Below are 26,179 nucleotides of genomic sequence, written 5' to 3' on the forward strand. Positions count from 1 at the left end.
TGGACAGTCCAGGAACCATCTACAAATGACTAACCTCCTGCTGTCTCTCTCTCTCTCTCTCTCTCTCTCACTCTCTCTCCCTCCCACACTTTCCCTGGAGTTCTATACAAGGGTGTACCCTAAACACCCCCTTCTCCAGATAATCTCTCAAACATTGTCCTGTACGCGGCAAAGGTGGAACCTGTCAAAAAGTTGCAATAAAAAGTTGTGTTTGTGTGTGTGTGTGTGTGTGTGTGTGTGTGTGTGTGCGCGCGCGCTATTTGGAGACTTACCCTACAAAGGCAGCAGTAGTCTTACTGTTGGTGTCCAGCCTGGCTGTCGCCAGTGGGGGGAGGGGTTGTGGGGAGGTGGGGGTGAAGCCATTGGCAGGTGCTGGATGGTGGGGTTGGACCGGGCTGGAGCAGATGGTATAGAGGAACGGGCAGGGTGGGGGGTGCAGGATGGGGGCGGGCAGGGGGTGGCAGTGGGGTTGGAGTGCAGGCAGGCGGTGGGAGTTGGGTTAGGAGCGGGCGGTGGGCGGGGACTCACACATGATGTGCTGCTGCCTAGTCTCCTGAATGGGGAGTACACTGAGTCCCAGAGGAAAATCAACTAATGGAATAATCAATTATCCGAATGAAATAGTGCCCACCCATCTTGCTCCAATAATTGAGGTTCCTCTGTATATATTTGTTCCCTAAATGTTCCAACATTCACAGCTTGCTGACTCCAACATGAAAAACTGCATGCAAAATGAAAAGAGGACTTAATTGCAGTATAGACTTAAATATTTTTTCTTTTATTCTAGGTTACCCTCATCCAGAGCATTTTTCTTGGGACAAGTATTTAGAAGAAACTGGATCTTCTCCTGCTCCTGCTCGTGCGTTTAAAGTTGTAAGTGACGTGGCTTTAATATTTACTCAAGTTGTTAAAGGTGCTTTGAAAAAGATTTTCACACATTCAATTTTACCTTTTATCTTGTATAATAATTTTGAAGTTTCAACTATAATCGAACCTTATCTCCTTGTGTTTCAGCGCCCTCCACATGGTTTCCAGAGAAACATGAAGCTGGAGGCTGTAGACAGACGCAATCCAGCGCTGATTCGTGTATCTACAATTGTAGATGTTGATGAGCATAAGTTAAAGGTAGTTCAAAAGCTTTTATTTGGGAATAATTGGCACTTTTAAATATGGGGAGAAAGTGAGGACTGCAGATGCTGGCGTTCAGAGTCGAGAGTGTGGTGCTGGAAAAGCACAGAAGGTCAGGCAGCATCCAAGGAGCAGGAGAGTCGATGTTTTGGGCGTAAGCCTTGATGCCTGATGAAGGTTTATGCCCGAAACGTCGACTCTCCTGCTCCTCGGATGCTGCCTGACCTGCTGTACTTTTCCAGCACCACACTCTTGACTTTTAACTATGGGTTTGTAATATGGATTTGTTGAACAGCAGGTTAGATCAAATTCGGCCAAAGATCGTGGAGAATTTACCAACTAAATTTGTTGGTCTCAGTTGAATGCCACAACCATGTGAAAATCTTAACTGAAAATGTTAAGATAGCAGCACCTGATAAGAAAGCAACCTGACTAAAACCAATGTGTACCCAGTAATGGTTGCTGGTTACTCTGGGATTGATCTCACCAGTTCCATCCAAATTTCGTTGTTGGCCATTGTGGAGAATTATTGTGGGAAGGTCATCTTGGTTGTATGGAGCATTTTTGCTACTCATCTGAAAAGTGAATCTGTTCAATCCTTCTTGAGTTCTGAAACTGACTCAGGAATTTAAAAAATAATCCTCAATAGTGGGGCAAGGATGTGGGTGGATTGCAGCTTTAGGCCTTTCTTGGACTCACTTGTGGGCTCATATTCATACCCTCTGGCTCTGAAAGTGTAAGAGTGAATTTTATTAGTGAGCGTCAAGTACTGAAATGTTCCATCAGTCTCCTTTCAATCATCAGCAAAATCAAGGAAAGTGTCATCATCAAGAAGGACTTATTCCACAATGACCTGATGAGTTGAGGATCTGCCAGGGCCATTCAGTTTTACACTTTACTCCAGTTGTTGTCAAACATGGACAAAAGAATTGAATATCAGAGATGAAGTAAGAGTGACTGCACTTGACTTCAAGGCAATATTTAAGTGGGGAGAGCATCAAGGAACCACAATTAATTTCAAGTTTATGGAAGTTGGGGAAAAATTCTCTGCTGGTTAGAGTCCAGCAAGTTGAAAGATGATTTTGTTTTTTGGAGGCTAATCATTTTAGCCCCAACACTTCTCTGCAAGAGTTCTTCATGGTGGTGTCTCAGGCCCAACTACCTTCACCTGCTTCATCAAAGACCTTCCCTCCATCATAGGATCAGAAACAGGGATGTCAGTGATATTGCCGGGTGTGCTGTATCATTCCTGATACTTCAGATACTGATGGACTTTGTTTCTCCATGTACTAAAACCTGGTTAGTAGTGGCAGATAAGTGCAATACCATTCCTGCCATATGAGTGTTAGAAGAAAATGAACCATCTCCCCTTCACTTTCACTGGCATTACAATAGCTGAATGCACTACCAGCACATCCTAGGAGGTTATCATTAGCTAAGAACTTAACTGGACTAGTCATACAAATACTGTGGCTCCAAGAGTAAATCAAAGGCTGGGGATTATGTGGCAAGAAATACTTCTCCTGTATTCCCAATGTCTTTTTACCACCTGCACAGCAAAATTTAGTAGTGTGATAAAATGATCTCCACTTGCCTGGAGGATTACCAATACTCAAAAATCTCAACAACATTCAGGACAATGAAGTTTGCTTGCTTGGCTTCCCATCCAACACTCAAACCTTCCCTCCCACCACAGATGCAGAGTGGAAGCAATGTGTATTATATACAAGATACACTGCTGTAACATAGGCAGCATCTTTCCAACCCACAACCTGTACCATTTAGAATCACGAATGTAGCAGACATGTGGCAACATCAGTTCTCCTCTAAGCCACTATAGTGATTGGGAACCAGGTGCACTGCAATGACTATGAGGTTCTTGATTGGAGTTGTTAACCTGGGACAATCAGGAAAGCCTTGACTGATCAGTACAACTGAGGGATTAGAATCTCCTCGGTTGAGGACTGACTCTGAGCTGGCTGGCCACAGCCAATGTACTGTGCGCTCGTAAATAAAGGGTAACTTGGTGATCCGAACTGGTCTCTGTGCAGTTATTTCAGCCACCATTCTGGCATGGAAGTGTATCGCTGAACTTGCCTGTTGTTGGTTCAAAATTCTGGAACTCATTTCATAACAGCACTGCACTACATCAGACAGTGTTCTAAAAGGTGGCTCACTGTTTTCTCAAAGGGCAGTTAGCAAGCATAGTATATGCTGACCTTTCCAAAAACATTCAATCTCATGAATTAATAATGACATTTTTAAAAAAAATTCCATTTAAGTTTTATATTTTTCTATTATTTTTCTATGCAGATCTATTTTGATGGATCATCCTCTGCTTACAGTTACTGGGTAGATACTGATAATCCAGACATACATCCTGCAGGGTGGTGTGCCAGAACAGGACATTATCTCCAACCTCCAATTAGTGAGTACAGTAGACTTTGTTCCCCTCAACTCCCAATATCAAAATATTTAATATTAATTTCAAGGTATAAGCTAACAAAGGTAGTTGTTCTGACTTTTTTTAATTCCACAAGACATTGTGTACTTATTATTGCAGATCCAGATGTCATTAGTAATTTTAAGGTTTACCTGTAACTTGATCTGTACCTCTTTATAGCGAGAACTGTAGTACTATGGTATTTGTTAAAGAATAAAGGAATATTTATTTATTTACAATGCTATAAATTTGCATTCATTCTGATTTAGGAATTTCAGTGCAGTAGACAACTTACCAATCAGTCTGTGAGTTGTACATGCATAGAAAGCATGCAGGTTTCATGAATAATAAACAGGTTTCTGTAAGGTACCATTGTGTTTGAAAATCAACAAACAAGTTTGGGAAAAAAAAAGTTGATCAAGAACTTTGTTTAAATGTGCTGCTGCCATTTCTTTTCCAGAACAATCGGATGCTTTAACTGAACCTGGACAAAGAGGATGTCCAACTCCGGGATGGAAAGCTATTAGTCATACAAAAAGTTCTAAATATACCACCCATCATCGGTGAGTACCAGTTGGGGTGGCACAATGGTTCAGTGCTAGGCATTTGGTTTGATTCCAGCCTTGGGCAACTTTCTGTGTGGAGTTTGTACATTCTTCCTGTGTCTGTGTGGGTTTCCTCCCATAGTCCAAAGATGTGCAGTTTAGGTGGAATGGCCCTGCTAAATTGCCCATCATGTCTGGGGATATGTAAGCTAGATAGATTAGCCAAGGGAATTGCAAGGTTACAGGGATAGGTGAGGGAATGGGTCTAGGTGGGATGCTCTTCGAAAGGGTGGTGTGTACTTGGTGGGCTAGGTGCCTATTTTCACAATGTAGGGATTCTATGTTAAATTTAGGAATAACCCAACTATCCAAAGATTTTCAGCAACCTACCACATTCTTAACCTTTAATAGGACATCTCATTTCGGTTAATGTGAACATGTTTAACAAGAGTAGTAGTAATAATTTCCTTATTACAAGTGTATATATGAACAAGGGCTGGTTAGCTCGGTTGGCTGCATACCAGTTTGCAATGCAGAGTGATGCCGACAGTATGAGTTCAATGCCTGCACCAGGTGATGCTCCCATGAAGGAGTCTCCTTAACTTCTCCTCTTGCCTGAGACACCCTGATGCTTAGGTTAAACCACCCATACTTATCTCTGTCTAGTGAGAGAGCAGCAGTGTGGTCTGGTGAGTCTACAGCAACTTTACTGTAATTTTTAAATGCTGTTCATATATGTAAAAGTTAAAACTCAGTGTAGTGTTATCATGGGGAGAATCTCACAGGGATCTGAGGGATGTTAGGCAGACTCAGTACAGTAGATCAGTGGCAGTCTTCAATAACAGTCCAGGGTACTGGCATATTCAAAAGTTTGCTCAGGATGATTCCAATCAGAGGCTCCATGCCTCTCTCGACTGGGGACTTGGACATGGTCTGTCCTGTAGCTCCATTGCGGCCAGTTTGGGAGGTAGGGCTAGAGTTGTTGGGAAAACTTACAACTTCCACTCAGGGATCTTGGCATTTCTTGTTCGGGCATGTCTGTATAAGTTGTTCAAGGGGGTCGGGTCTGTTAGAGAAACTAAGGGTAAAGGGGGACTTCTGAGGGGGAGGTGGGGTGTAGCAAGGTGGCCATTGCTGTGGGAGTGGGGTTCAGCAAGTTCATGTTCAGAGTGGGTCTGTAGGCTGTGGGTAATGGAGGATTACAGTTGTGGGGGGAGAAGTGGGCAACAAGGCCTGCAAAAGGGAATATTGTAAAGAATGTCTGGGTAAGGGATAATGTGGAAGGGAGACCATCCTGAGCCAGGAGCATCCTGGCTTCAAGAGGAATGCAGTGTATAACCACACTTGGCATGGTCACCTCATATGCCAGGGGTGGAGGTTGAGGTCAATGCAAGTGTGGGGAAGGAAATGAAATGGGCAGGGACCTGTGCAGATGTGAAATCTGTGAAGTTTCTGGGAGGCAGCTGCTTGGAAAGGGATTTGAATATGGATGCACACCAACACCTTCAGGAATAGGCAGGAATCCACCGGCCGAGGAGCATTCACTGACACTTTTGAAATCGAAAGTGTGCAGTAGGGAAGGTATTGGTTGCATCAACACTTGGACTGGGCTGAGTAAGCGACAACCTGTGAATGAGGGGGTTGCTGCACCAACTGATGCTGGGGTGCACTGCACGAAGATGGATGTGTAGTACATGACACAGACCTGTGGGGCACCCATTCCCTGGCCATCCTGATGCATTGCTACCTGTGTGTTGCACCTCTCAGTGCAGACATTGCTGGACAACTCATTGACAGTTACAGTTGTGGGCACAGAGGTCAGAAAAAAATGAAGAGGTGGCATGATGAGTGTCAAAGTTGTCAGCATGACCCAAGGCCACAATGCATTGTTTGTCTTCCTTCTCCATGAAGCAATAGAGTCAGCATAGATCTCCATCCATGGAACATTGTCTGTAGTTATGAAGTGATGCTGATGCTGTCACAATGTAATTCGGTGCTACGCAGAGAGAGACTAACAACCAGATATCTGGTTAAAGCACAGATACTTCAACTAAAGTTCAAGAATTGTTTATTAGCTATTTAACCAGAACCATAAAAATGTCTTCAATAAGTCATCTTCCTTCTATCCCCCTCAGTATGTCTTGGTGCAGTAGGGCGAGAGGAGTCTGCTCAATATTAGAGTCTTTCGCTGTGAAGGTTTGGTCGATAGAACGTGGGGACACCTTTTAAAAAATTAATTCAAAGGCTGAGGGCATCACTGGCTAGGCCAGCATTCATTGTCCATCCTTAGAGTCAAGCATGTGGCTGAGGGTCTGGAGTCACATGTCAGCCAGACCATGATGGTAGATATGTCATTAGTGAGGTAGGTGTGTGTGTGTGTGTGTGTGTGTGTGTGTGTGTGTGTGTGTGTGTGTGTGTGTGTGTGTGTGTGTGTGTGTGTGTGTGTGTGTGTGTGTCACTCCCCGCAGCTGCCTTGCTGTACATTGAGACAGGCAGAAGTGTGCATAATCCGCTGTACTGATGTAGCCTCTTGGTGATAAGGACCATTATGTCCACAAGCCATTCAGGATCAGGACCAGTCCTGATCCTCCCAGTGCAGTTGGACAAAATCACTGATTGCCAACATTACAGTGCCCTCTCCTGCCTGGCGCTTTGCAGAGCGGCTCTCCAGGTGTGCCCAGAGTGCCAGAGGCCTGGGCATTCCTTCCTTGGCCAGCTGTGGAACTCACATTATGGAGGTGCTCATCAGATTGTGGATTTATACTCTTGAAACCTAACGTTGACACTGAGGTGTTAGTATAGGATGCAGCAGGCGTATCTGTCAATGCTTTCTCTGACGCCTTGCTATCCTCGTCCTCAAGAGGTCAAGGAAGTAGGTTCTGGGGGAGCTGGAGCTTTCTCGTCAGAGGTGGTGGCAATGCTGGCTGTGCCTGGAAGAAAGAGGGCATCACGCCAATGGTTAGAAGTGGTGTGCAGTGAGTGGCACAGCCAGCTGAATTACTATGAGAATTGCATTGGAATGAAAAGTGGTACATATGTAATAGTGGGATATGGATGGAGGAATGGTCTAGCCTTCTGTCATTGCCAGAATTCTCTTCTCCTAGGGGCTGAGGAGCTGAATATCAGGCAACCTCCACCAACGCCTCCTCCCTCACAACTTGTACTTGAATTGATTATATAAAGTAAATTGTAACATACAGGAGGCTTTGAAACCAGGTTCAATCCCTAAGTGTAAAACCAACAGGCAGATTATAGTGCAATTAAAGCATTTTCTGAATGCATTCACACCTTTTGTTATGGTTTTATCCTATCCTACTGTCAGACCCCAGGCAAGTAAAACTGGCCAGGTAGGCAGCTTTTGAAATCCTGCACCAATTCTGGACACTAATCTGCTTTTTCTGAGCCTTAGGCTGGGTGGGGTTCTTCTACAAACAACATCATTTAATCTTGGAATGGTTGCTGAGTGGGGAGGTTTTTATGCCTTTTTTTGCCAGGCTGAAGACAGCATAAAAAGGATCCAATAGCCCTCTTGACATGCAGTGGTAGTGTCACTACCTCTGTGCCAGAAGGTCTGAGATTAAGCCACCCTCCACCAATGTGTTATCATTGTCCTGAACAGTTTATTTACAACGATCTAAAGAAGTCGGATAAGATGTGAAATCAAATAATAATGAATAATTAAATTTAGGCCAGCCTTTCGTCACTCCTCCCTGAGGAGGAAACCTGTCTCCATGCCTCCTAACTTATTTCAGATGGGTAGTTAAGATCTGGGTATTAATTGTTTTGAGAACATGGTGGATACATTTGCTACCTGTTAGATTCAGTAGGTATTTGACAAAGTGCAGAAGTTCCAGTGACACTGTCAGTCAAGACTGAAACCACATTTTTCTAGGGGAGGGTAAACAGCCAAAGGTCAGGATCCAAATTGGTACTCTTGATAATGATCAGAAGTGGGTGAGGTGGGTGTATAGTCCTGTAAATGGAAAATGAAGGATATGGGTAGAAAATTAGCAAGCAGAGCATCCTTTCTGTACATAAAACTTGCTGTGCCATGTGCTAGTATGTACAGAGATAAGAAAATAAGACAGATGAATTCACAGTTGGATGTTTATGCAGAAGGATGGGCTTTGCATTCCTGGGACTGGTTAAGCTGTGGGGGAGATGGCACCGAGAAGCTGGACGAGTTGCATCCAAATAGAGCCGGGGCTAAATTCCATGCAAGGCATTTTGTTTGTGATGTTGCTCAGGATTAAACTAACTCAGCACAGGTTTTAGAACAAAGAGAGAACATGAGAAATTAAAACTAGCATGTATAGAATGTGAGTGGAGTCACTTGACACTAAAATAGAGAATTGTAAGTTGGAATAAAGGAAAGAGTAATGAAGTCTAAACCTGATTACGCTCCATGTCTGTGATTGCACGAAACATGGTTCGTCAGATTGAGGAGTCAAAGGCATAGTTTGTCTGATAGGATTATGATACAATGATGATAACTGAGAGCTATCTCAGTTGTTACCATATATACTCATGTAAAAGTCAAATTTTTTAAGGCTATTTTTAAAGTTTCAACGTATGTGGTCAACTGTGACACATGTATGAGTTTGAGGGGCTGAAATTCATGCTGCAGTTCAAAATACTATATTCTTGTCAGAAGTCAATTTGATCGCTCAACTCATCCTGGGCAAAGAAAAAAAACACAATGAATTATGGTAAAGGTAACTACTGGTAAAAGCAAGAGAAACAAGAATGAATTACTGGTAGTAAACTTTATTTATATATACCAATACGAATATTTAACATTGAAATCCTGCGAAATCACACTGTTCAACATCATCATGACCTGATATAATGGCACACTTAAAATGAAACATCTGTTAAATTCTGATTGTGTAAGCGTCTTGAACATTTCTGCCAAATTCTTCCATTTCCCTCCAATTTACTCTTGTATGAAATGAACCTGAACAACATTACCACATTTGTCAAAGAATTAAAGAAATATGTAGCTAATATATCTCACTTTTATTCAGTTATTATGGCCCAATTAAAATGATTTTTAATGATATGAACTTTTGGATGTATAGTGAACAAAGTGCAATAAGTACCAATAGACTTAGTGCCTGTCTGAATGAATGAATGAATCAAAAAGTGACATAGTAAACCAAATGGGCTAAGTTGAGTTATGAATGAATAGAGATGCAATATAGTAAACAAAGAGCGATGAGTAGAGTTACTGGTATGAATGAATAAATGCAATTTCATTTAAGTGGGTTAATAGGAACATGCAGTTGTAAGAGGTTTATGATGCGATATTGTAGGGTCAACTTTTACATGAAAAATATGGAAAATACAAGATTTTTTGGCCAAAAGCACGGGGCTGACTTTTACATGAGATCAACATTTACACACGTATATATAGTAAATATGGTTACAAGGTGTTCAAAAAAGACAGGAAATGAGAAAGTGAAGGAGGGGTGATGCTATTGGTTAAGGAATCATTGCAGTGCCAGAGAAATAGGATCTTTCAGAGGTTTCAGGAACATTGCTTTGGCTCGAGCTGAGAATAAGTGTTCAATTAACATTGTTCAGTATAATCTATAGACTGCCCAGGAGTGGGAAGGATGTAAAGGAAGGACATTGCAAAGAGGTGTAAACACAATAGAGTAGTTGTGATGGTAGATTTTAATAGCTATTCAAGACAGTTGCAGTCACATCTTCATGAAACACTTGCAAGATCGTGATGGAATTTCATACATATCTAAATCTCCAGGGAACTATCCTCTGAGGCTCACAATTTACATTGGGCACAGGGACTTGATGCAAGTTAGGACAGATGTTTTAGATGACTGCAACTTTATGAAGGGTAGACTCTTGGGGGACCAGCCTTAAGTCCATTGGATTAATCAGTCTGGAGGTGTCAAAGATACAAATGAAGATTGTATGTGTTGAATTTATAATTACACTGTGTATTCATTTATATTCAACTTAATTGCAGATTTCCATGGTTATTGTTAAAAACGTCAAAACATTGATACATCATGAACATTCTGAAGTACAAAATTCATCTGAATTTCAATGAAAGAGATACATTATATTTTCACGTTGCATACTCACGGCCTTCTTGAACTTTGATTTCCATCAATGTTTTCTACATAAAGACATACTGAAACAGATTTCTGTAATGTATTGACTGAATCTGTTTTGTGCACATTATTATCTCAGGAAATGCCCAACTCCTGGTTGTGATGGCTCAGGGCATGTTACTGGGAAGTTCACTGCTCATCATCGTTTGTCAGGCTGCCCATTAGCTGAACGGAACCAAGCACGGATGAAGATAGAGATATCAGATGTGGAAGGATCTTCCCGAAAAAGAAATCTCTTATCCTTTGGTCGAAGGAAGAAATCAAGACATCATGGGAGGTAATAATGGTAAATGCCATAAAGTTTGATTAAAATAAACATCAAACCATAGCGAAATAGGTTGATTATTGATTGATGTTTATAATGGTGAGATAACTTCTTCACTCTATTTTTCTTTTTCCAAAACTTTTCTTAGCTAAAACAGCGAAAAAGTATCCTGCAACCATTAGGCAGTTTGCAAAAGTGTCTTCTACCGGCTGTTGCATGATTCCCAGTTATTCTTTGATAACTGCCTTGCTAATTAGGAATTTAAAATGTTTTCAAGTGACATGATAAAATATTTTATTCATTATTTTATTACTAGTCACTTTATAAGACACAACTATTCGTACTATTTCACATCTAGTCTTTGAATGACCATATGGTTTAGTCTTGCAATGATGAACAAGAAAATACATGAGAATGTTTTCTCCTAATAAAATACTGGGTGAAGTTATCCTCGAATTGCAATGTGCAGCAATAGTATGTAAATAGATTCATGATAATTCCTCTTTTTAATAATTTGAGTTAAAGGTTTAGTAATTCAGTGGAAGCATTCAATGGGAATGCTCAGACGTGAATAAATACTTATCTCACGGTCAATTACCTTCACGAAGAAGCAAAGTTATCTCGTTCAGGCATTTTATTTTCAGACTTTAGGAAAGATTTTCACATTATTAAGCACTTGGACTATTGGGAGAAATTTCTTATAATAGAACTGTTCTTATATCCCTGGTCTGTATTACACTATTTATTGTACAGATACACATCGCCAACACATACTTTTGAACATAAATGCATTTCAGCGTAGCACTGTATTTATTTAAAAATAAAAGCAAACATATTCTGCACAGCCACATAGTCAAATTCAGGAATAACATAACAAATATTAAAGCGTATTGTAACAAAAAAGTGATTGAGGGAAAGAAAAACAACAATTTACCCAAGAGCACCACATCAACTTCTTGCCAATAATGAGCTGGAAAAAAATGACAGGATTATAAACCATCTCACTAAAAATAGTATGTAAATTTGGTCTTAATTTGTAGAAATATTTAACATCACAAGATCTAAAATCATCCATACTGGTAAGCAGTGCATTGTTCCACTTGAGTGCCAAAGATGATCTTTTTCTGTATTTTGTTTTGGTAACACTGATTTTCTGATAATTGTGTTTTTTGTGACTCACTTTGTGGTAGCATGTCTTCAGGTATTCAGTTTCAGCTAATGACCAGGATTTGTCTGCTATCCCGATTACTCTGCAATGACACACAGAAGTACATGCACATGCATGGGGCTGACAAAAAAAAAAGATGTAAAATGCACTAGGCATTGAAGCAGAATGAATATGAACAGCAGCTTAATATCTTGCTTTACACATCCACTTTATCTTTTTTTTCCAGAATTGGTCGTCCACCTAAGTATCATAAGATTCAACAAGAGGAATTAAAAGTCAGTTTTCAGAGTGAGTTAAAATGCAGGTTTCTTCACAAGATGAGTTATTTCTGGCAGTTCATGATGCATCATATATTTAATATTTGATTTAGTTAAAAAAAAAATTTTCCTGTTTGAAACTTCAGAAGTCTATTTATAAGGGGTGAAATTCAATCAGCAAACTTTACAAACAAACAGCTAATGTTCTTATACTGCATTTCTCTGTTATTGGTACACAGGCATTCATCCATTTAAAATAAAAATAGCATGCACAGCAAGGCAGTCTGAGACCATAAAAATATTTGTAAGTGAATTTGATTATTCTGATCCCGATAATTTCTGAACTCTGTGATGACACCAAGAGAAGATTCTTTCCTTTTTCTCTATAAGGAAGTAACCTTTACTCTTATTTTCGAGTCTTTTGCAAAATGAAATGAAACAAATAGAGCTCAGGTTCTACAAATTGCTTCAATAATTCAGAGAAAGAATGTGCACAACAGCCCATAACTCTACCTTTAATTAACAGCGAAAACTGTTCTGATTTTTATTTGTTTTTTTATTTTTTTTAATTTGTTTTGCCATTTTGCTGTGTTTCATCACCTCTTCCTTCAAGGCAAAGACTGACGCCGGGATATGGTTCCAAGTGTACCAGTAGCTCAAACATTAAACCGTTCAATTGTCCGTCTTATCTGTGGAGGTAGGCTGAGCATTACTCTTGCCTTTTACCTGGTGTCCATATAGGAGGTAGAAGTTCTCCTTGTTTTTGCATGATTTTCAGGATAAAAGGACATAAGAACTAGGAGCAGGAATAGGTCATCTGGCCCTTTGAGCCTGCTCCAACATTCAGTGAGAACATGGCTGATCTTTTTGTGGCCTCAGCTCCACATACCCACCCTCCCATCATAACCCTTAATTTCTTTATTGTTCAAAAGGATCTATCTTAGCTTTAAAAACATTTACTGAGGAAGCCTCAACCACTTCGTTGGGCAGGGAATTCCATAGATTTACAGCCTTCTTGGTGAAAAAGTTCTGTCTCAATTCAGTCCTAAATCTGCTCCCCCTAATTTTGAGGCTATGCACTCTTGTCCAAGTTTCACTTGCCAGTGGAAACATACTCTCTACTTCTATCTTATCAATTCCGTTTATAATTTTATATGTTTCTATAATATCGTCCCTCATTCTTCTAAATTTCAATGAACATAATCAGTCTCTCCTCATAAGCCAACCCTCTCAACTCCGGAGTCAACCTAGTGAACCTCCTCTGGTCCCCCTTCTAGTGCCAGTATATCTTTTCTCAAGTAAGCAGACCAAAAATTGCATGCAGTTCTCTAGGTGTGGCCTCACCAGCCCCCTGTGCAGATGTAATATAACCTCTCTGCTTTTAAACTCAATCCCTTTGGCAATGATGGACAAAATTCCATTTGCCTTCTTAATTACCTGTTGCACCTGCAGACCAACCTTCTGTGATTTATGCACAAGAATCCCCAGGTTCCTCTGGCCAGCAGCATGCTGCAATTTTTTACCATTCAAGTCATAGTCCTTTTTACTGTTATTTCCACTGAAATGGATGGCTTCACATTTATTAACATTATACTCCATCTGCCAGACCTTTGCCCACTCACTTAAGACTATCTATGTCTTTTTGCAAAGTTTCATAGTCCTTTGCATATTTTTCTCTACCACTGATTTTAGTGACATCCGCAAACTTTGACAGACTGCACATCTCTCCAACTCCAAATCATCTACGCAAATTGTGAATTATTGTGGTCCCAAAATTGATCCCTACCACTAACACTGATTGCCAACCAGAATAGTACTCATTTATTCCTACTCTTTGCTTCCTATTGGTTAACCAATCCTCTGCCCATGCTAATACATTTCCCGTAACGCCATGCGTCTTTATCTTATGCAGCAGCCTTTTGTGTGGCACCTTGTTGAGTTCCTTTTGAAAATCTAGATACACCACACCTACTGGGACCCTGTTGTCCACCGTGTTCATAATGTCTTCACAGAATTCCAAAAGATTTGTTAAGCATGACCTTCCCTTCATGAGCCCATGAAGCGTCTGCCCAATAAGACAATTTCTATCTCAATGTCGTGCTATTTCTTCCTTGATAATAGACTCAAGCATTTTTCCCACTACAGAGGTTAAGCTAACTGGTCTATAATTCCCCCTCTTTTGTCTACCTCCCTTTTTAAACAGTGGTGTCACATTTTCTGTTTTCCAATCTGCTGGAACTGCCCCAGACTCTAAGAAATTTTGGGAAGTTGCCACAAATGCACTTGTTATTTCCCATCAACTCTTCCAGTACCCTGGGATGCATTCCATTAGGGCCAGGAGACTTGTCTACCCTTACCTTCATTAGCTTGCCCAACACGAACCTTTCCCATGATAATGATTGTTTCCAGGTCCTAACCTATCTTCTTTGTCAATTACTGGCATGTTATTGGTATCCTCCACTGTGAAGACCGACACAAAATACCTATTCAATGCCTCAGTCATTTCCTCACATCCCATTACTAAATCCCCCTTCTCATCCTCTAAAGGACCAGTATTTACTTTAGCCACTTTTTTTTGTTCTATATATTTATAGAAACTTTTACTCTCTGTCTTTATATTCTGAGCTAGGTTTTTTTTTACCTCAATCTATCTTACTTTTCTTTATAGCTCTTTTTGTGGCTTTCTGTTGACCTATAGAGCATTCCCAGTCTTCTATTTTCTGCTGATCTTGGTCACTTTGTATGCCTTCTCTTTCAATTTGATAGACTCCCTTATTTCCTTAGACATCCATGGCAGATTACCCCTTTTCTTACACTCCTTCCTTTTCACTGGTATATACTTTCACTGAGCACTTTGAAAAATTGCTTTGAAACTCCTTCACTGTTCATCAACTGATGCACCATAAAGTCTTTGTTTCCAGTCTACTTAGTCAAGTCCTCCCTCAACGTAGTATAGTCTCCCTTGTTTAAGCACATACCCATTACCAATCCCCTGGTATTGGATTTTATCTTCACAGTTTCCATCTGTATTCTAAATTCAACCATACTGTGATTGCTCCTTCCAAGAGGATCCCTAACTATGAAGTCATTAATTATTTCTGTCTCATTACACAGGACCAGGTCTGGGATAGCTTGCTCTCTGTTCCATTACATACTGTTCAAGAAAACTATCACAGATACATGTAATGAAGGCTATCCTGACCAACCTGGTTCTACCAATCGACGTGTAGATTAAAATCTCCCAGATAATTGCCATACCATTTCTTTGTTTATTGCCTTGCCCAATGTGATGTTGTTATTTGGTGGCCTATAGACTACACCTGTCAATGATCTTTTAGAGTCATAGAGATGTACAGCATGGAAACAGACCCTTCGGTCCAACCTGTCCATGCCGACCAGATATCCGAAACCAATCTAGTCCCACCTGCCAGCACCTGGCCCATATCCCTCCAAACCCTTCCTATTCATATATTCATCCAGTTGCCTTTTAAATGTTGCAATTGTACCAGCCTCCACTACTTTCTCTGACAACTCATTCTATACACATACTACCCTCTGCATGAAAAAATAGCCCCTGAAGTCTCTTTTGTATCTTTCCCCTCTCCCCCAAATGTATGCTGTCTAGTTCTGGACTCCCCCACCCCAGGGAAAAAACTTTGTCGATTTAATTTCTTATTAGAAATTCTAATTTTCATCCAAATGGATTCCACCTTATTCTCCATAGAACCTATATCATCTCTCACCACTGCCCTGATGTCATCCCTAGATATCAGAGCTATACCACCTCCCTTACCTTCCTGTCTGTCCTTCCGAATAATCTGATTCCCATGGATATTTAACTCCCAGTCGTGACCATCCTGCAACCATGTCTCCACAATAGCTACTAAATCATATTCATTCACGATGATTTGTGCTGTTAACTCATCTATTTTGTTATGAATGCTATGCGCATTCAGATAAAATGTCCTTATGCTAGTTTTTGTACCCTCTTCGTGAATTCCAACATCTCAAATAATAGCATCTCCTGAGTTATCCTTCCTTTTTACTTCTTTCACAGACTGCCTTATAGTTAAACCTTCCTGCATACATGCTAACCTGCTGCTTTCCTTTTCATTTACCACCATACTTCCTGTTGTTTTCCCTTCCCTTTCCACCGACTCACTAAAGTCCGAATGACACCCTATTTATCCTTTTCACTAAAACACTGGTTCCAGATTGGTTCAGGTGGAGGCCATCCCATCAGTACAGATCTCTTCTGTTCCAAAACTGATGCCAATCCTCCATGAAATAGAACCCCTCTTTCCCACATCACTCCTTTAGCCACGTGTTTACTTCCCTAATGTTCTTATCCCTAAGCCAATTTGCACGTGGCTCGGTAGTAAACTTGAGATTATAACCCTTGAGGACCTGTTCCTTAACTGTATTCCTAGTGCTTGATAATCCCCAAGCAGGACCTCCTTCCTAGCCTTGCTGATGTTGTTTGTCCCAACGTGGACCATAACAACTGGGTCCTCTCCCTTCTGCTTCATTATTCTTTCAAGTCGATCAGAGATGTCTTGCACCATGACACCAGGCTGGTAACAGACCATGCGGGAACTCACAATCTTACAAAGGATACTATCTATCTCCCTAATTATAGAACCCCCTATAACTACCACTTTTTTTTTTGCTCCCCCCTCTTGAATAGCCTCCTGTACCACAATACCGTGGTCAGCTGCAGCACTTTTCTTCATCCACACAGGGAACAAGTACCTCATAGCTGCTCGACAAGGTCAAGAGCTGAGGCTCCTCTGATCCTGAACTGCCTACCTGCCTCACTTGCAATCCCACCCTGCTGTCCCTGATTACTGATTGCATTTGAAGTATTTAATCTACCAGGTGTCACCGCCTCCTGAAACAAAGTGTCTAGGTACTACTCCCCCTTCCGCATGTGTTTGAAGCTCAGATTCAAAATTGGCATTCTAATCACTAATTCCACATGACAATTGTGTACAAAATGTGACAGCCACAACACAGTTTAAGGCAGTCCTTGGGCTGAATTTAATTCCCTTCTGGAGTGTGGGCTATGGAAGTGGGAGGAGGCTGGAACTGAAGAGCTATTAACATTCTATGAGGCAGGGCATCAACACTTCAAGTCAAAGTTCTGATGACAATAGGCAATTAACTGCCCAGTTTTCATGGAGTTTTGTTGCATCTTCTGAAAATAGCCACACTGGGGTTGTTCCAGCTTTGCAGGAGATAGATAAGGCTACCTCCATTAAGTTCAGCCTTTTATGTGGCTTCTTCTTGGTTTGTAACAGGTGACATGAGTGAAACCAGTTAGTTTGTTATCCATATGACCATCAAACAGATGGCAATACTGTTTTTGTAAGGAGCCAGCAACACATCATCACCTTTCAAACGTAGATTGGTGATCAGAAGGAGTGAACTGTCAGATTGCTACATTGCTGGTTTCCCCACGTAGAGGGCATCATTGAGTGTATCAAGATATTTATGTTCACATCAAAAGCCAGGAATGGGTTCCACTCTCTGAATATTTGTCTATGCTTAACCAAGGAAGTAAAGGATAGAAATAAAAAAAGTACAAAGTGACAAAAATGAGTGGTTAGCCTGAGGATTGAGAAATTTTAAAAGACAACAAAAATGGATAAAAGAATAATATGGGGAAAAGAAATGAACTCTGAGGGCAAAGTGTCAAGTAACATGAAAACAGAAAGTAGCAGTTGCTTTAAATATCTGGAAAGAAAGAGAGAGAGAGGCCAAAGAGATCATAGACCTTTGAAAATGAGGCTGGGAAATAATAATGGGGAATCAGGAAATGGTTTTGTAAACACTTTGCATCAGTTTTCATATCCAGAGCACCAATAGCATTCCAAATATATTAAATAACCAAGTGGCTAAAAAACAGGGATGGAGACAAAAAAGATTGTGATAACTATTGCTAGCAAAAAAGTATTAGGAAAACTAATGGGGCCAAAGGCCAATAAGTAATCTGGATTTAGTGGATTGTATCCTAAGAGTTTAAGGGAAATGGCTGCAGATATAATTTATCCACTTGAGTAATCTTCCAACAATCCATAGATTCTGGAAAAGTCCCAGACAATTAGAAAGCTGCCAGTGTAACACCCTTATTCAAAAAGGGAGGGAAACAAAAAGACAGGTCATTTAGCTTAACATCTACTATTTGCAAGATATTAGAATGTGTTGATATGATGTAATTGTAGAGCATTTAGAAAGTAATTATCAAACAAAGTCAGTATGACATTATGAAGGAGAGGTCATATCTGAAAATAAAAATTAGAGTTCTTAGAGGAGGTAGAATAGGTAAAGGGGAACCAGTAGATGTAATATATTTGGATTTCCAAAAGGTGCTCCGGAAGATACTGTGCATAAGGCTACTTAGGATAATAAGAGCCCATGGTGTTAGGCATAATATATTAGCATGCATAGAGGATTGGCTACCAATACAACACCAGTAAGTGTGGATAATGGGGGCATTTTCAGGAATAGAGATCAGCCACAATTATTTATAATACGTACCTTTATGACTTGGATGAGGGAAGTGAATGTACTATCACCGAGTTTTCAGATGATGCAAAAATACATGGGAAGTCAATGGTAGGGAATTACACAAAGAATACAAAGCGGTGGAGACAGATTACATAAGTGGGTGAAACTTGGCAAATTGAATAAATATGGAACAAATTTGGGTTATGCACTTTGGCAGAACTAACAGAGGGGCTGAATATTATTTAAATGAGGAATGACTGCAAAATTTACTAAATGTCCTGATACTTTCCTGAGTATTTTGACAATTCCCGTTGATACTTTTGGTACTCCCCTCCGACAGGTCCTTTTGATAATTTTGACTGCTCCCTAATTTTGACAGTTCTTTTCACAATTCCAAAGAGCTTCCGAAGGAGTAGGTCAGATGAACAGAATGGATGCACTTTAAGGGAAGTTAAGATGGGCAATTAAAACTAGGAACCCTTGGGTTCCTTCTGATAGAGTAAGATGAGGAAGGGTGGCAGAAGACTGTTACAGGGCATAAGCACTGCATGGTTGGTTGATTCTTGCAAAAGCTTTTTCTTTCGAACACTTCACACCAATTGTTTCATTAATGTTGAGTTACAGAAATAACAATTTGTTTTATAAAAACAAAATTAACTCTGAAATGAGCAAATATATTTTCAGGATACTTTTTAAAAAAATGGCATGTGTCATTCCAACCTTACTGTTTTTCTAATGTTATATTTGCAGACATTCCAAAAGATGGTATGCAACAAGAGTTACATCAGTCAGTCTTTATGTCTGCCATGTCCCCACATCCAGCTCGTTCATTGTCCTTGTGCTGGGAACAACATTGCAAGCTGCTTCCAGGTGTAGCTGGAATTAGTGCCAGCAGAGTGGCCAAATGGAGTATTGAAGAGGTAAGAAGAGAAAGAGAAGTGGTGGAAATGCAGCAGTTTAGAAATGTACTTTCAAGTCCATTTGAATGCTGGGATTGTTCTGAAGTAAAGCTGCGTGATCATGCTTTCAATTATTTCCAGGCTCTTTCACAGTTAGAGAGCACACTGATCAGAAATTACATTCGGAGAAAGAATCTCATCAGTTTGTCATTGTTTGATTGTATATTTGTTTCTAAAATGTACAAAACATTTTTAGTCTGCATAAGTTTGTTTTGCTTGGCTTTTGATTAAACTTATTTGGTACAATATAAATAGATGACTACTTGTTCCAGATTGGTCTGTAATTAGTTTGACATTATTTGCCTGATGTAACTTATTCGGAGCAAATATTTATTTTAGAACAAAACATTCAGTCGATCTGGTGGTTCATTGGATAAAATTATGTAACTTTGTGCTGAAACAGACTAACAAAGCCATGAGGAATAAGTATCCTAGGTTCTCATTTTTTATACTAGACAATATACAAGCATTCAAGGAATGTAGTTTGGATTCAGTTCTGACGGTCCTCCAAGATGAAACAAAAACAGGCTGACATTCAGTCAACAAAATGTTGCACAGTGGGTTAAACCCACACAGACACACACTCGCACGCACATGTTCAGGAGTGGGACTCACCAACACCTTCTCAAGGATAATTGAGGATGGACAATACCCGGGTTCAATTCCAGCCTCTGGCAACTGTCTGTGTTGAGTTTGCACAATCTCCCCATGTCTGCTCCGGTTTCCTCCCACAGTCCAAAAATGTGCAGGTTAGGTGAATTGGCTATGCTAAATTGCCCATAGTGTTAGGTGAAGTGGTAAATGTAGGGGAATGGGTCTGGGTGAGTTGCTCTTCGAAGGGTTGGTGTGGACTTGTTGGGCTGAAGGGCCTGTTTCCACACTATAAGTAATCTAATCTAATCTAATCTAATCTAATCTATAATTGGGCAAAATACTCATAACTGTCACATCTACAAAACGGTGTGGCTAAACCATCTGAGATGCCTTCGAAAGATGTGCTGTTACCAATCGCCTTTTATTGGTATTTATCTCAGCTACTGTAACCAGATGGGAAAGGATGCCCACACAAAATCATCAACAGATTAATCCCGAGAGCAGTTCAACAGAGTGTTTGGTGTCTAAGTGGTACATGTTGTGTCAGTTATTCTAGTATTAATTCATTGTAGCTAATATGTGCTGTAATATTGAGCCTAATATCTCACAAGAAATAATCATGTATCTTAAAGAAAGGGAACTAGGTAATAAATGCCCCCTAATTCGGGTCTCATTACAAGAGGAAATATCCTTTCCACATTCACTTTGTTCAGACTATTTAAGACCTTATAAACGTCAAACATATCAAAAACATACAAATTTAAAGAACTTTGTGAAGCTGGAGATTGTTAATCTCACTCAACATGTTCAGTCTTCCTCAGTTAAATCGGCAAAATTTACTCAAGTTCTAATAATTTCTGTTTTTTGTTAACTGAGCAAATACCTACTGTAATAGATAGAAGAACTAATAGCATATATTTTGTTAATTTAGGATATTCTTATCACTACAACAATGTTATTTATTTATTTTAGGTGGGAAACTTTGTCCAGACACTCACTGGCTGTGATCAACAGGCAAAGCTCTTCAAAGAGGAGGTAGAATCAAGTTACCTCATACTACTAGTAGTTTTTGTATAATATTGTGTTATTTTATTAAGGCCTTGAAATTGTGCCACATTATACTTGTACATAAAGACGTAAAATGCTTGGCTGCACTTCCTCTTTCTGCATCTTAAACCTTAGTAGAATTCCAAGCAACAGTATTACCCTTTTACAGTTAATATCCCATTGCACAATTTCAAGATGAGTATTTTCTTTAAGCATTGAAAGTAGAATATTTATTTCGAACTTATTCTTCAGAATATTTCTTAGAAATAAGTCATGCGATATGACATTTTCATTTCTGTACTTTCAACTGTGTTGATGGCCTCCTACATTTTTATTTTGCAGTCAATTGATGGGGAGGCTTTTCTTCTTCTAACACAAGTTGATATAGTGAAGATCATGAGCATTAAACTTGGTCCAGCATTGAAGATTTATAACTCAATTCTTATGTTCAAAAGTGCAGATGATACTTCAACATGACATTCCTCTGAATTTAAATGTAATGTTAACATGTAACAACAAGAAATTTCACCAGTTTCTTTTACATTGGTAAATTTGTGCAAAATGGGCAAGAATATTGAGAAAAACAAATTACATTGTAGTTGTCGGTATGTATGTGGAGTTCCAAACATTGCTTGATTTACCTCGAGGTCTGTGATAGAATATTTGGATTATATTTCTATTTATGAAACCCAGTGATCTGTTATGTGGAAATATATTGGATTTTATTGTGATGATTGGCATTTGTAATGTAATGAAACAATGACTACTTTTTAAATAAAAGTTATGGAAACACTACCGTACAGATACATACATACATTTAAATTATATTTAGATGCATTTAAATAATGTTCAGTTTTGCATCATTGAACAAATTATGGATAAATTTAATGATGAGTGACTAATATAAGGAAAATGTTATGTATTTTGTAGTGCGTATGTTTAAAAGGCAGAGCCTTAAATGAGGAATGCAGCTTTTCCAATATTTATGAGTTTAAATTTGGTATTCCACTAAGAGTATTTTACCATATTTAGGCAAAGTGAAAAGTTGAATAAAACTGCAGTTATGTGATGTTATCACATCTCCTTACATGTGAAATTTGTATACTATAATATTATGGAACTGTAACCTTGTATATTTACTTGCTAGCTTGAGGGAACAAAGACATGTCGGATGAATCTAGCAAGTATATATCTAATATTACTGCAGCAGTTATCTCTAAACAATATTTTAGTTTCTGTGGGTGATCAACTTTGATTTCCATACTAAGCCGAGTGCATATATTTTTACTGGAGCCATTTGGAATACCATTTTATCATTTAAAAAAAATACACTGAACACGTTTGGGCTGCTGTACTGATTCATCTTATTTGCTGGAAAGACTATCTAAATGAGTTAAGAGTTATGAATAAATGATCTTGCTGAGACAGCTTGCTTTGATAATTACATCTTAAGATATCACTTTGGAATGTCATTTTTTTCACAAGTTAAAATAGCAAAGGATATTAAAGAAAAATGTGAGTAATGCTTTCTTTAAACATCAGATACAAAATTATAAAGGACTACTGTTGATCTAGTTAATATTGTAGTGAAATCATGAATAAACCCTTTATAAACATGTTCACAATTTATGCTACATTCAGGGTAGAGAGGAAAGCTTCCTTCTTGGTTTCTATGTTTGTATTCCTTTTTTGTGCTCCCACTAAATCATTTTCCTGCTTTCAATTCATGCTGTACATCAGCACACCAACCATAGTGTTCAAAATAATTTATATTTAAAAAGTATAATTATCATGCCATGATTTGTTACACAGTCTTTGTAGAAAATTGTGACACTTGTATGATTTAATAATTTGGAATATAGTTTTTTTCAGAAATATGAATTTACATATTTATATTTGCAAAGATGTCAAAAATCTCTTCGTGTATCTGTACGAAATTATAATTTTTAAAAATGCAAAGGAATTTAAAATAGTTAATTCTGTATATCTATATTATGTGTTGAGATTCCTGCTCATGTTGTATATGTTGTTGGTTTATTTTCATTTTGTGGACTGTGCAATGCCATATTTGCCATTTCAACCACCATTAGTAATATTTGACTTTAATGTTACTGCTTGTGCCTGTTTGTGCTATGTATAAAACTTGTTTGAATTCAAATCTTCCTGCAGTATAATTGTTGAGATATAGCAGGTGTGAATGGCCACTTAGGCTAGCTGGCCATTTAACAAATCTTGGTCAACTATTGACAGCCGTGCACATGAAATGAACATCAGTGATTAAAATTTGTAGTATTTATTGTGCTAAGATCCATTTTTAGGGGAGATAGTTAGCTAGATCGAATTAGTAATCATTGTCTGCACATCTAAATTATAAGAAAATACAATACCTATATTATAAAAGTGCTGCATTTAGATGTGCAATATTTTAATAATGCTTTTAAGAAAACAAGGTATTTACTGAGATTTTCTCCAGTACTGTTCTTGTGTTATCGATTAGGATGCAATAATTATTGATCAAGAAACAATTGAAATCAGATAACAAAAACTTTGTCAGATCTTTTAGGATATTCAATAGGAATTTTTAAAGCCTACACTTTAAATCACTTCAGATAAATTTGTTCCAGTGTTTAGACACTAACCTTTGGACTGGTTGTCTCCAGAATGGCACGGTGACTCAATGGTTAGCACTGCTGCCTTGCAGCGCCAGGGACCCGGGTTCGATTCCCACCGTAGGTGGCTGGGTCCTCAAGTTTCCTTCCACAATCCAAAGATGTGCAGGTCAGGTGAATTGGCCATGCTAAATTGCCCATAGTGCGAGGGGCATTAGTCAGGGGTAAATGTAGGATAGGGTCGGGGAATGAGTCTAGGTAGGCTACTCTTCGTAGGGTCGGTATAGACTTGTTGGGCTTAAGGGCCTGTTTCAATACTATAGGAAATCTAATGAAAGTGGAAGTGCAGACTGGGTTTAGGACCTGCCTCCATTTGCTGGTACTGTGTGTAGACCCATTTTAGAAATGAATAATACCACAAAACAGCCCTTTAGTCCTCATTTCATAGCCTCATCCTGCCTACACATTCTCTGCAACCCCATTCATAGTAACCCATGCCATCTCCTACATGCAATGCCACCCAATGCCCAGCTACCCATTTCTATGCTATCCCTCGTACCCCCTTTGTTACTCTATGCTCCTCTATCCTTCTCTGTAGCCTCGATGCTAGCGAATGCCCTATAACCAATCCATATGTTGCCTCACACCCTTCTATCAATCTATGGTATTCAGCCAAACCTCAAACCTTTTGTAGCTCCTATGCCAATTCATGCCACTATCGACTACCCTTTCATCTGCTTTATTAGTATTCACCATGTGCAGAATCTGGGGAAACCCACTATTGTGAGTTAAATTAAATTAAAGTATATTGCAGATTTTATATTGAAGAAAATACCCATTCATTAAAAAATATTTATTGCACAAACATTCTTTTAGCTCAGTAAAACCTTATAAATACAAACTATTCATTCAAGTTCAACAGTATTGGGATTCAGAGTCAAATATCAAAAAGTCCAAATCTACTTGTAGCTGTCAATCAAAGTGTGAAATACAAAGTACCCCACTGTGTTAATAGCGTCTTGTGAACTCAATCATGATGCACTAACCTCAGAGTGAAAATCCTAAACTACTATCATGATAGACTGAAATGGAAAGCAATCCTTTTCTTCAATAACTAACCAGTCTTTTAAATATCTTGATGGTATTTTCCGGTTCCTTTGGCAACTGTGACTTTTCTTAGGACCAGGGGAAGCCATTCTGCCCTTCTGGTCTGCTCCACCATTTGATAGAATGTTGGCTGATCTTGTTGTGGTTTCAACTCCACTTTTACTGTTCGCCCCCCCCCTCCCAATATCCCTTGACTATCACAATTAACATAACTCATTTCTGAATAACATCAATGAACCAGCCTCAGTTGCTTTCCAGAGAAGAAAATTCCATGATTCTTTAAGAGGATAAAGTTATCTTCATCTCTAGCTTAAAAGGGAACTTCTTACTGTTAAACTGTCCCTTAGTTCTTGTCTCCCACAGGGTCCCTTAACCCTATCCAGCACCCTCAGGATTTAATATGCTTCAATAAGATTACCTCTTATTATTCTAAACTCCAATAGGTATAGACCCAACTTGTTCAATCTTTCTTTATAGGCTTCCATCTCAGCATCATTGTTTGCTCTTATGTCAGTGAGCAGATCTATTTCACTGCATTTGATTGAAGCAAAATACTCAACTCTAATTCTGGCTAAACTAAGGGAACTTAAAGGTAATAAGTCGAACCATAGGCTTTAATTGCTTAGCATTTTGGCTCAATGATTCAATCTTATTTTCTGATCACATATTTGAGTTTTAATCAAGACATTTATTTTGTTCTGGATCAATATTGTATCATAAAATCTGGAGTTGTTATACTGCCTTGTTTCTACACATTGAATAGTTTAAGAACTACTTTAAAATTTTAGAATATAACACATATCAAAGCAATGTCACTTTTTTCCTTTGCACTATTTTCAAATTGTCAGTGCATTTTGGTAAGTTCAGCATTGGTGGCTAAGATGTGCTCTCAAAAGAGAAGTAAAACAACAAAGCAATATTGCAGAGCAAATTATGGTTGTTTCATGCAAATGTAAAATGTAAGGAAGTTTTAAAACGTAAAAGATAATGTAAATATTATTTATGTAATTTTAATGTTATTTCCTCAGTCTGATTGCATTAAGACTCAGTATATCAAAATAAAAAAAATCCAGAATCAAAGATTTATCACCTCATTAATAATGATAAAAAGCAAAGTTATTTTTGTTTTTGATTGAAAAAAAATTGATCTGTTTATTTATCATTCATACTGTTCATGTAGTCTATGTTAAAGTGTACATAAAGACTGTGAACTGTAATTATTACTCTTAGAATAATAGATTAAATCCCATGAAATGAAACCAGGTGATGTAACAGTGATGCGATTTTAAGGCAAGTCATTCCTAGGTATGAATGTGCTTAACTAAGTATGAACTAACTGGAACAGAATTTGATTGAGAATACTTCTTATATTCCAGTTATGTAAAATTATGTTCTTTGCCTTTTGTA

The 26,179-nt window shown here is 38.8% G+C and overlaps 1 protein-coding gene across 7 annotated transcripts in view; it reads left to right on the top strand.

The window, feature by feature from the left end:
• Nucleotides 1–25,853, top strand: part of l3mbtl1 (L3MBTL histone methyl-lysine binding protein 1) — an 83,273-nt gene extending 57,420 nt beyond the window's left edge. For all 7 annotated transcript variants that reach the window (XM_072556480.1, XM_072556484.1, XM_072556481.1 and 4 more), the window contains 9 exons: nucleotides 788–873; nucleotides 1,015–1,125; nucleotides 3,442–3,556; nucleotides 4,032–4,134; nucleotides 10,336–10,533; nucleotides 11,916–11,977; nucleotides 19,207–19,376; nucleotides 20,982–21,044; nucleotides 21,399–25,853. In XM_072556480.1, the coding sequence (XP_072412581.1) occupies nucleotides 788–873; nucleotides 1,015–1,125; nucleotides 3,442–3,556; nucleotides 4,032–4,134; nucleotides 10,336–10,533; nucleotides 11,916–11,977; nucleotides 19,207–19,376; nucleotides 20,982–21,044; nucleotides 21,399–21,533 (1,043 nt within the window). In that variant the 3' untranslated portion in view covers nucleotides 21,534–25,853. The remainder of the gene's footprint in view (nucleotides 1–787; nucleotides 874–1,014; nucleotides 1,126–3,441; nucleotides 3,557–4,031; nucleotides 4,135–10,335; nucleotides 10,534–11,915; nucleotides 11,978–19,206; nucleotides 19,377–20,981; nucleotides 21,045–21,398) is intronic.
• The last annotated feature ends 326 nt before the right edge of the window (nucleotides 25,854–26,179 follow it).

This window comes from Chiloscyllium punctatum, chromosome 37 (assembly GCF_047496795.1).
Source record: "Chiloscyllium punctatum isolate Juve2018m chromosome 37, sChiPun1.3, whole genome shotgun sequence".
Taxonomy (NCBI): domain Eukaryota; kingdom Metazoa; phylum Chordata; class Chondrichthyes; order Orectolobiformes; family Hemiscylliidae; genus Chiloscyllium; species Chiloscyllium punctatum.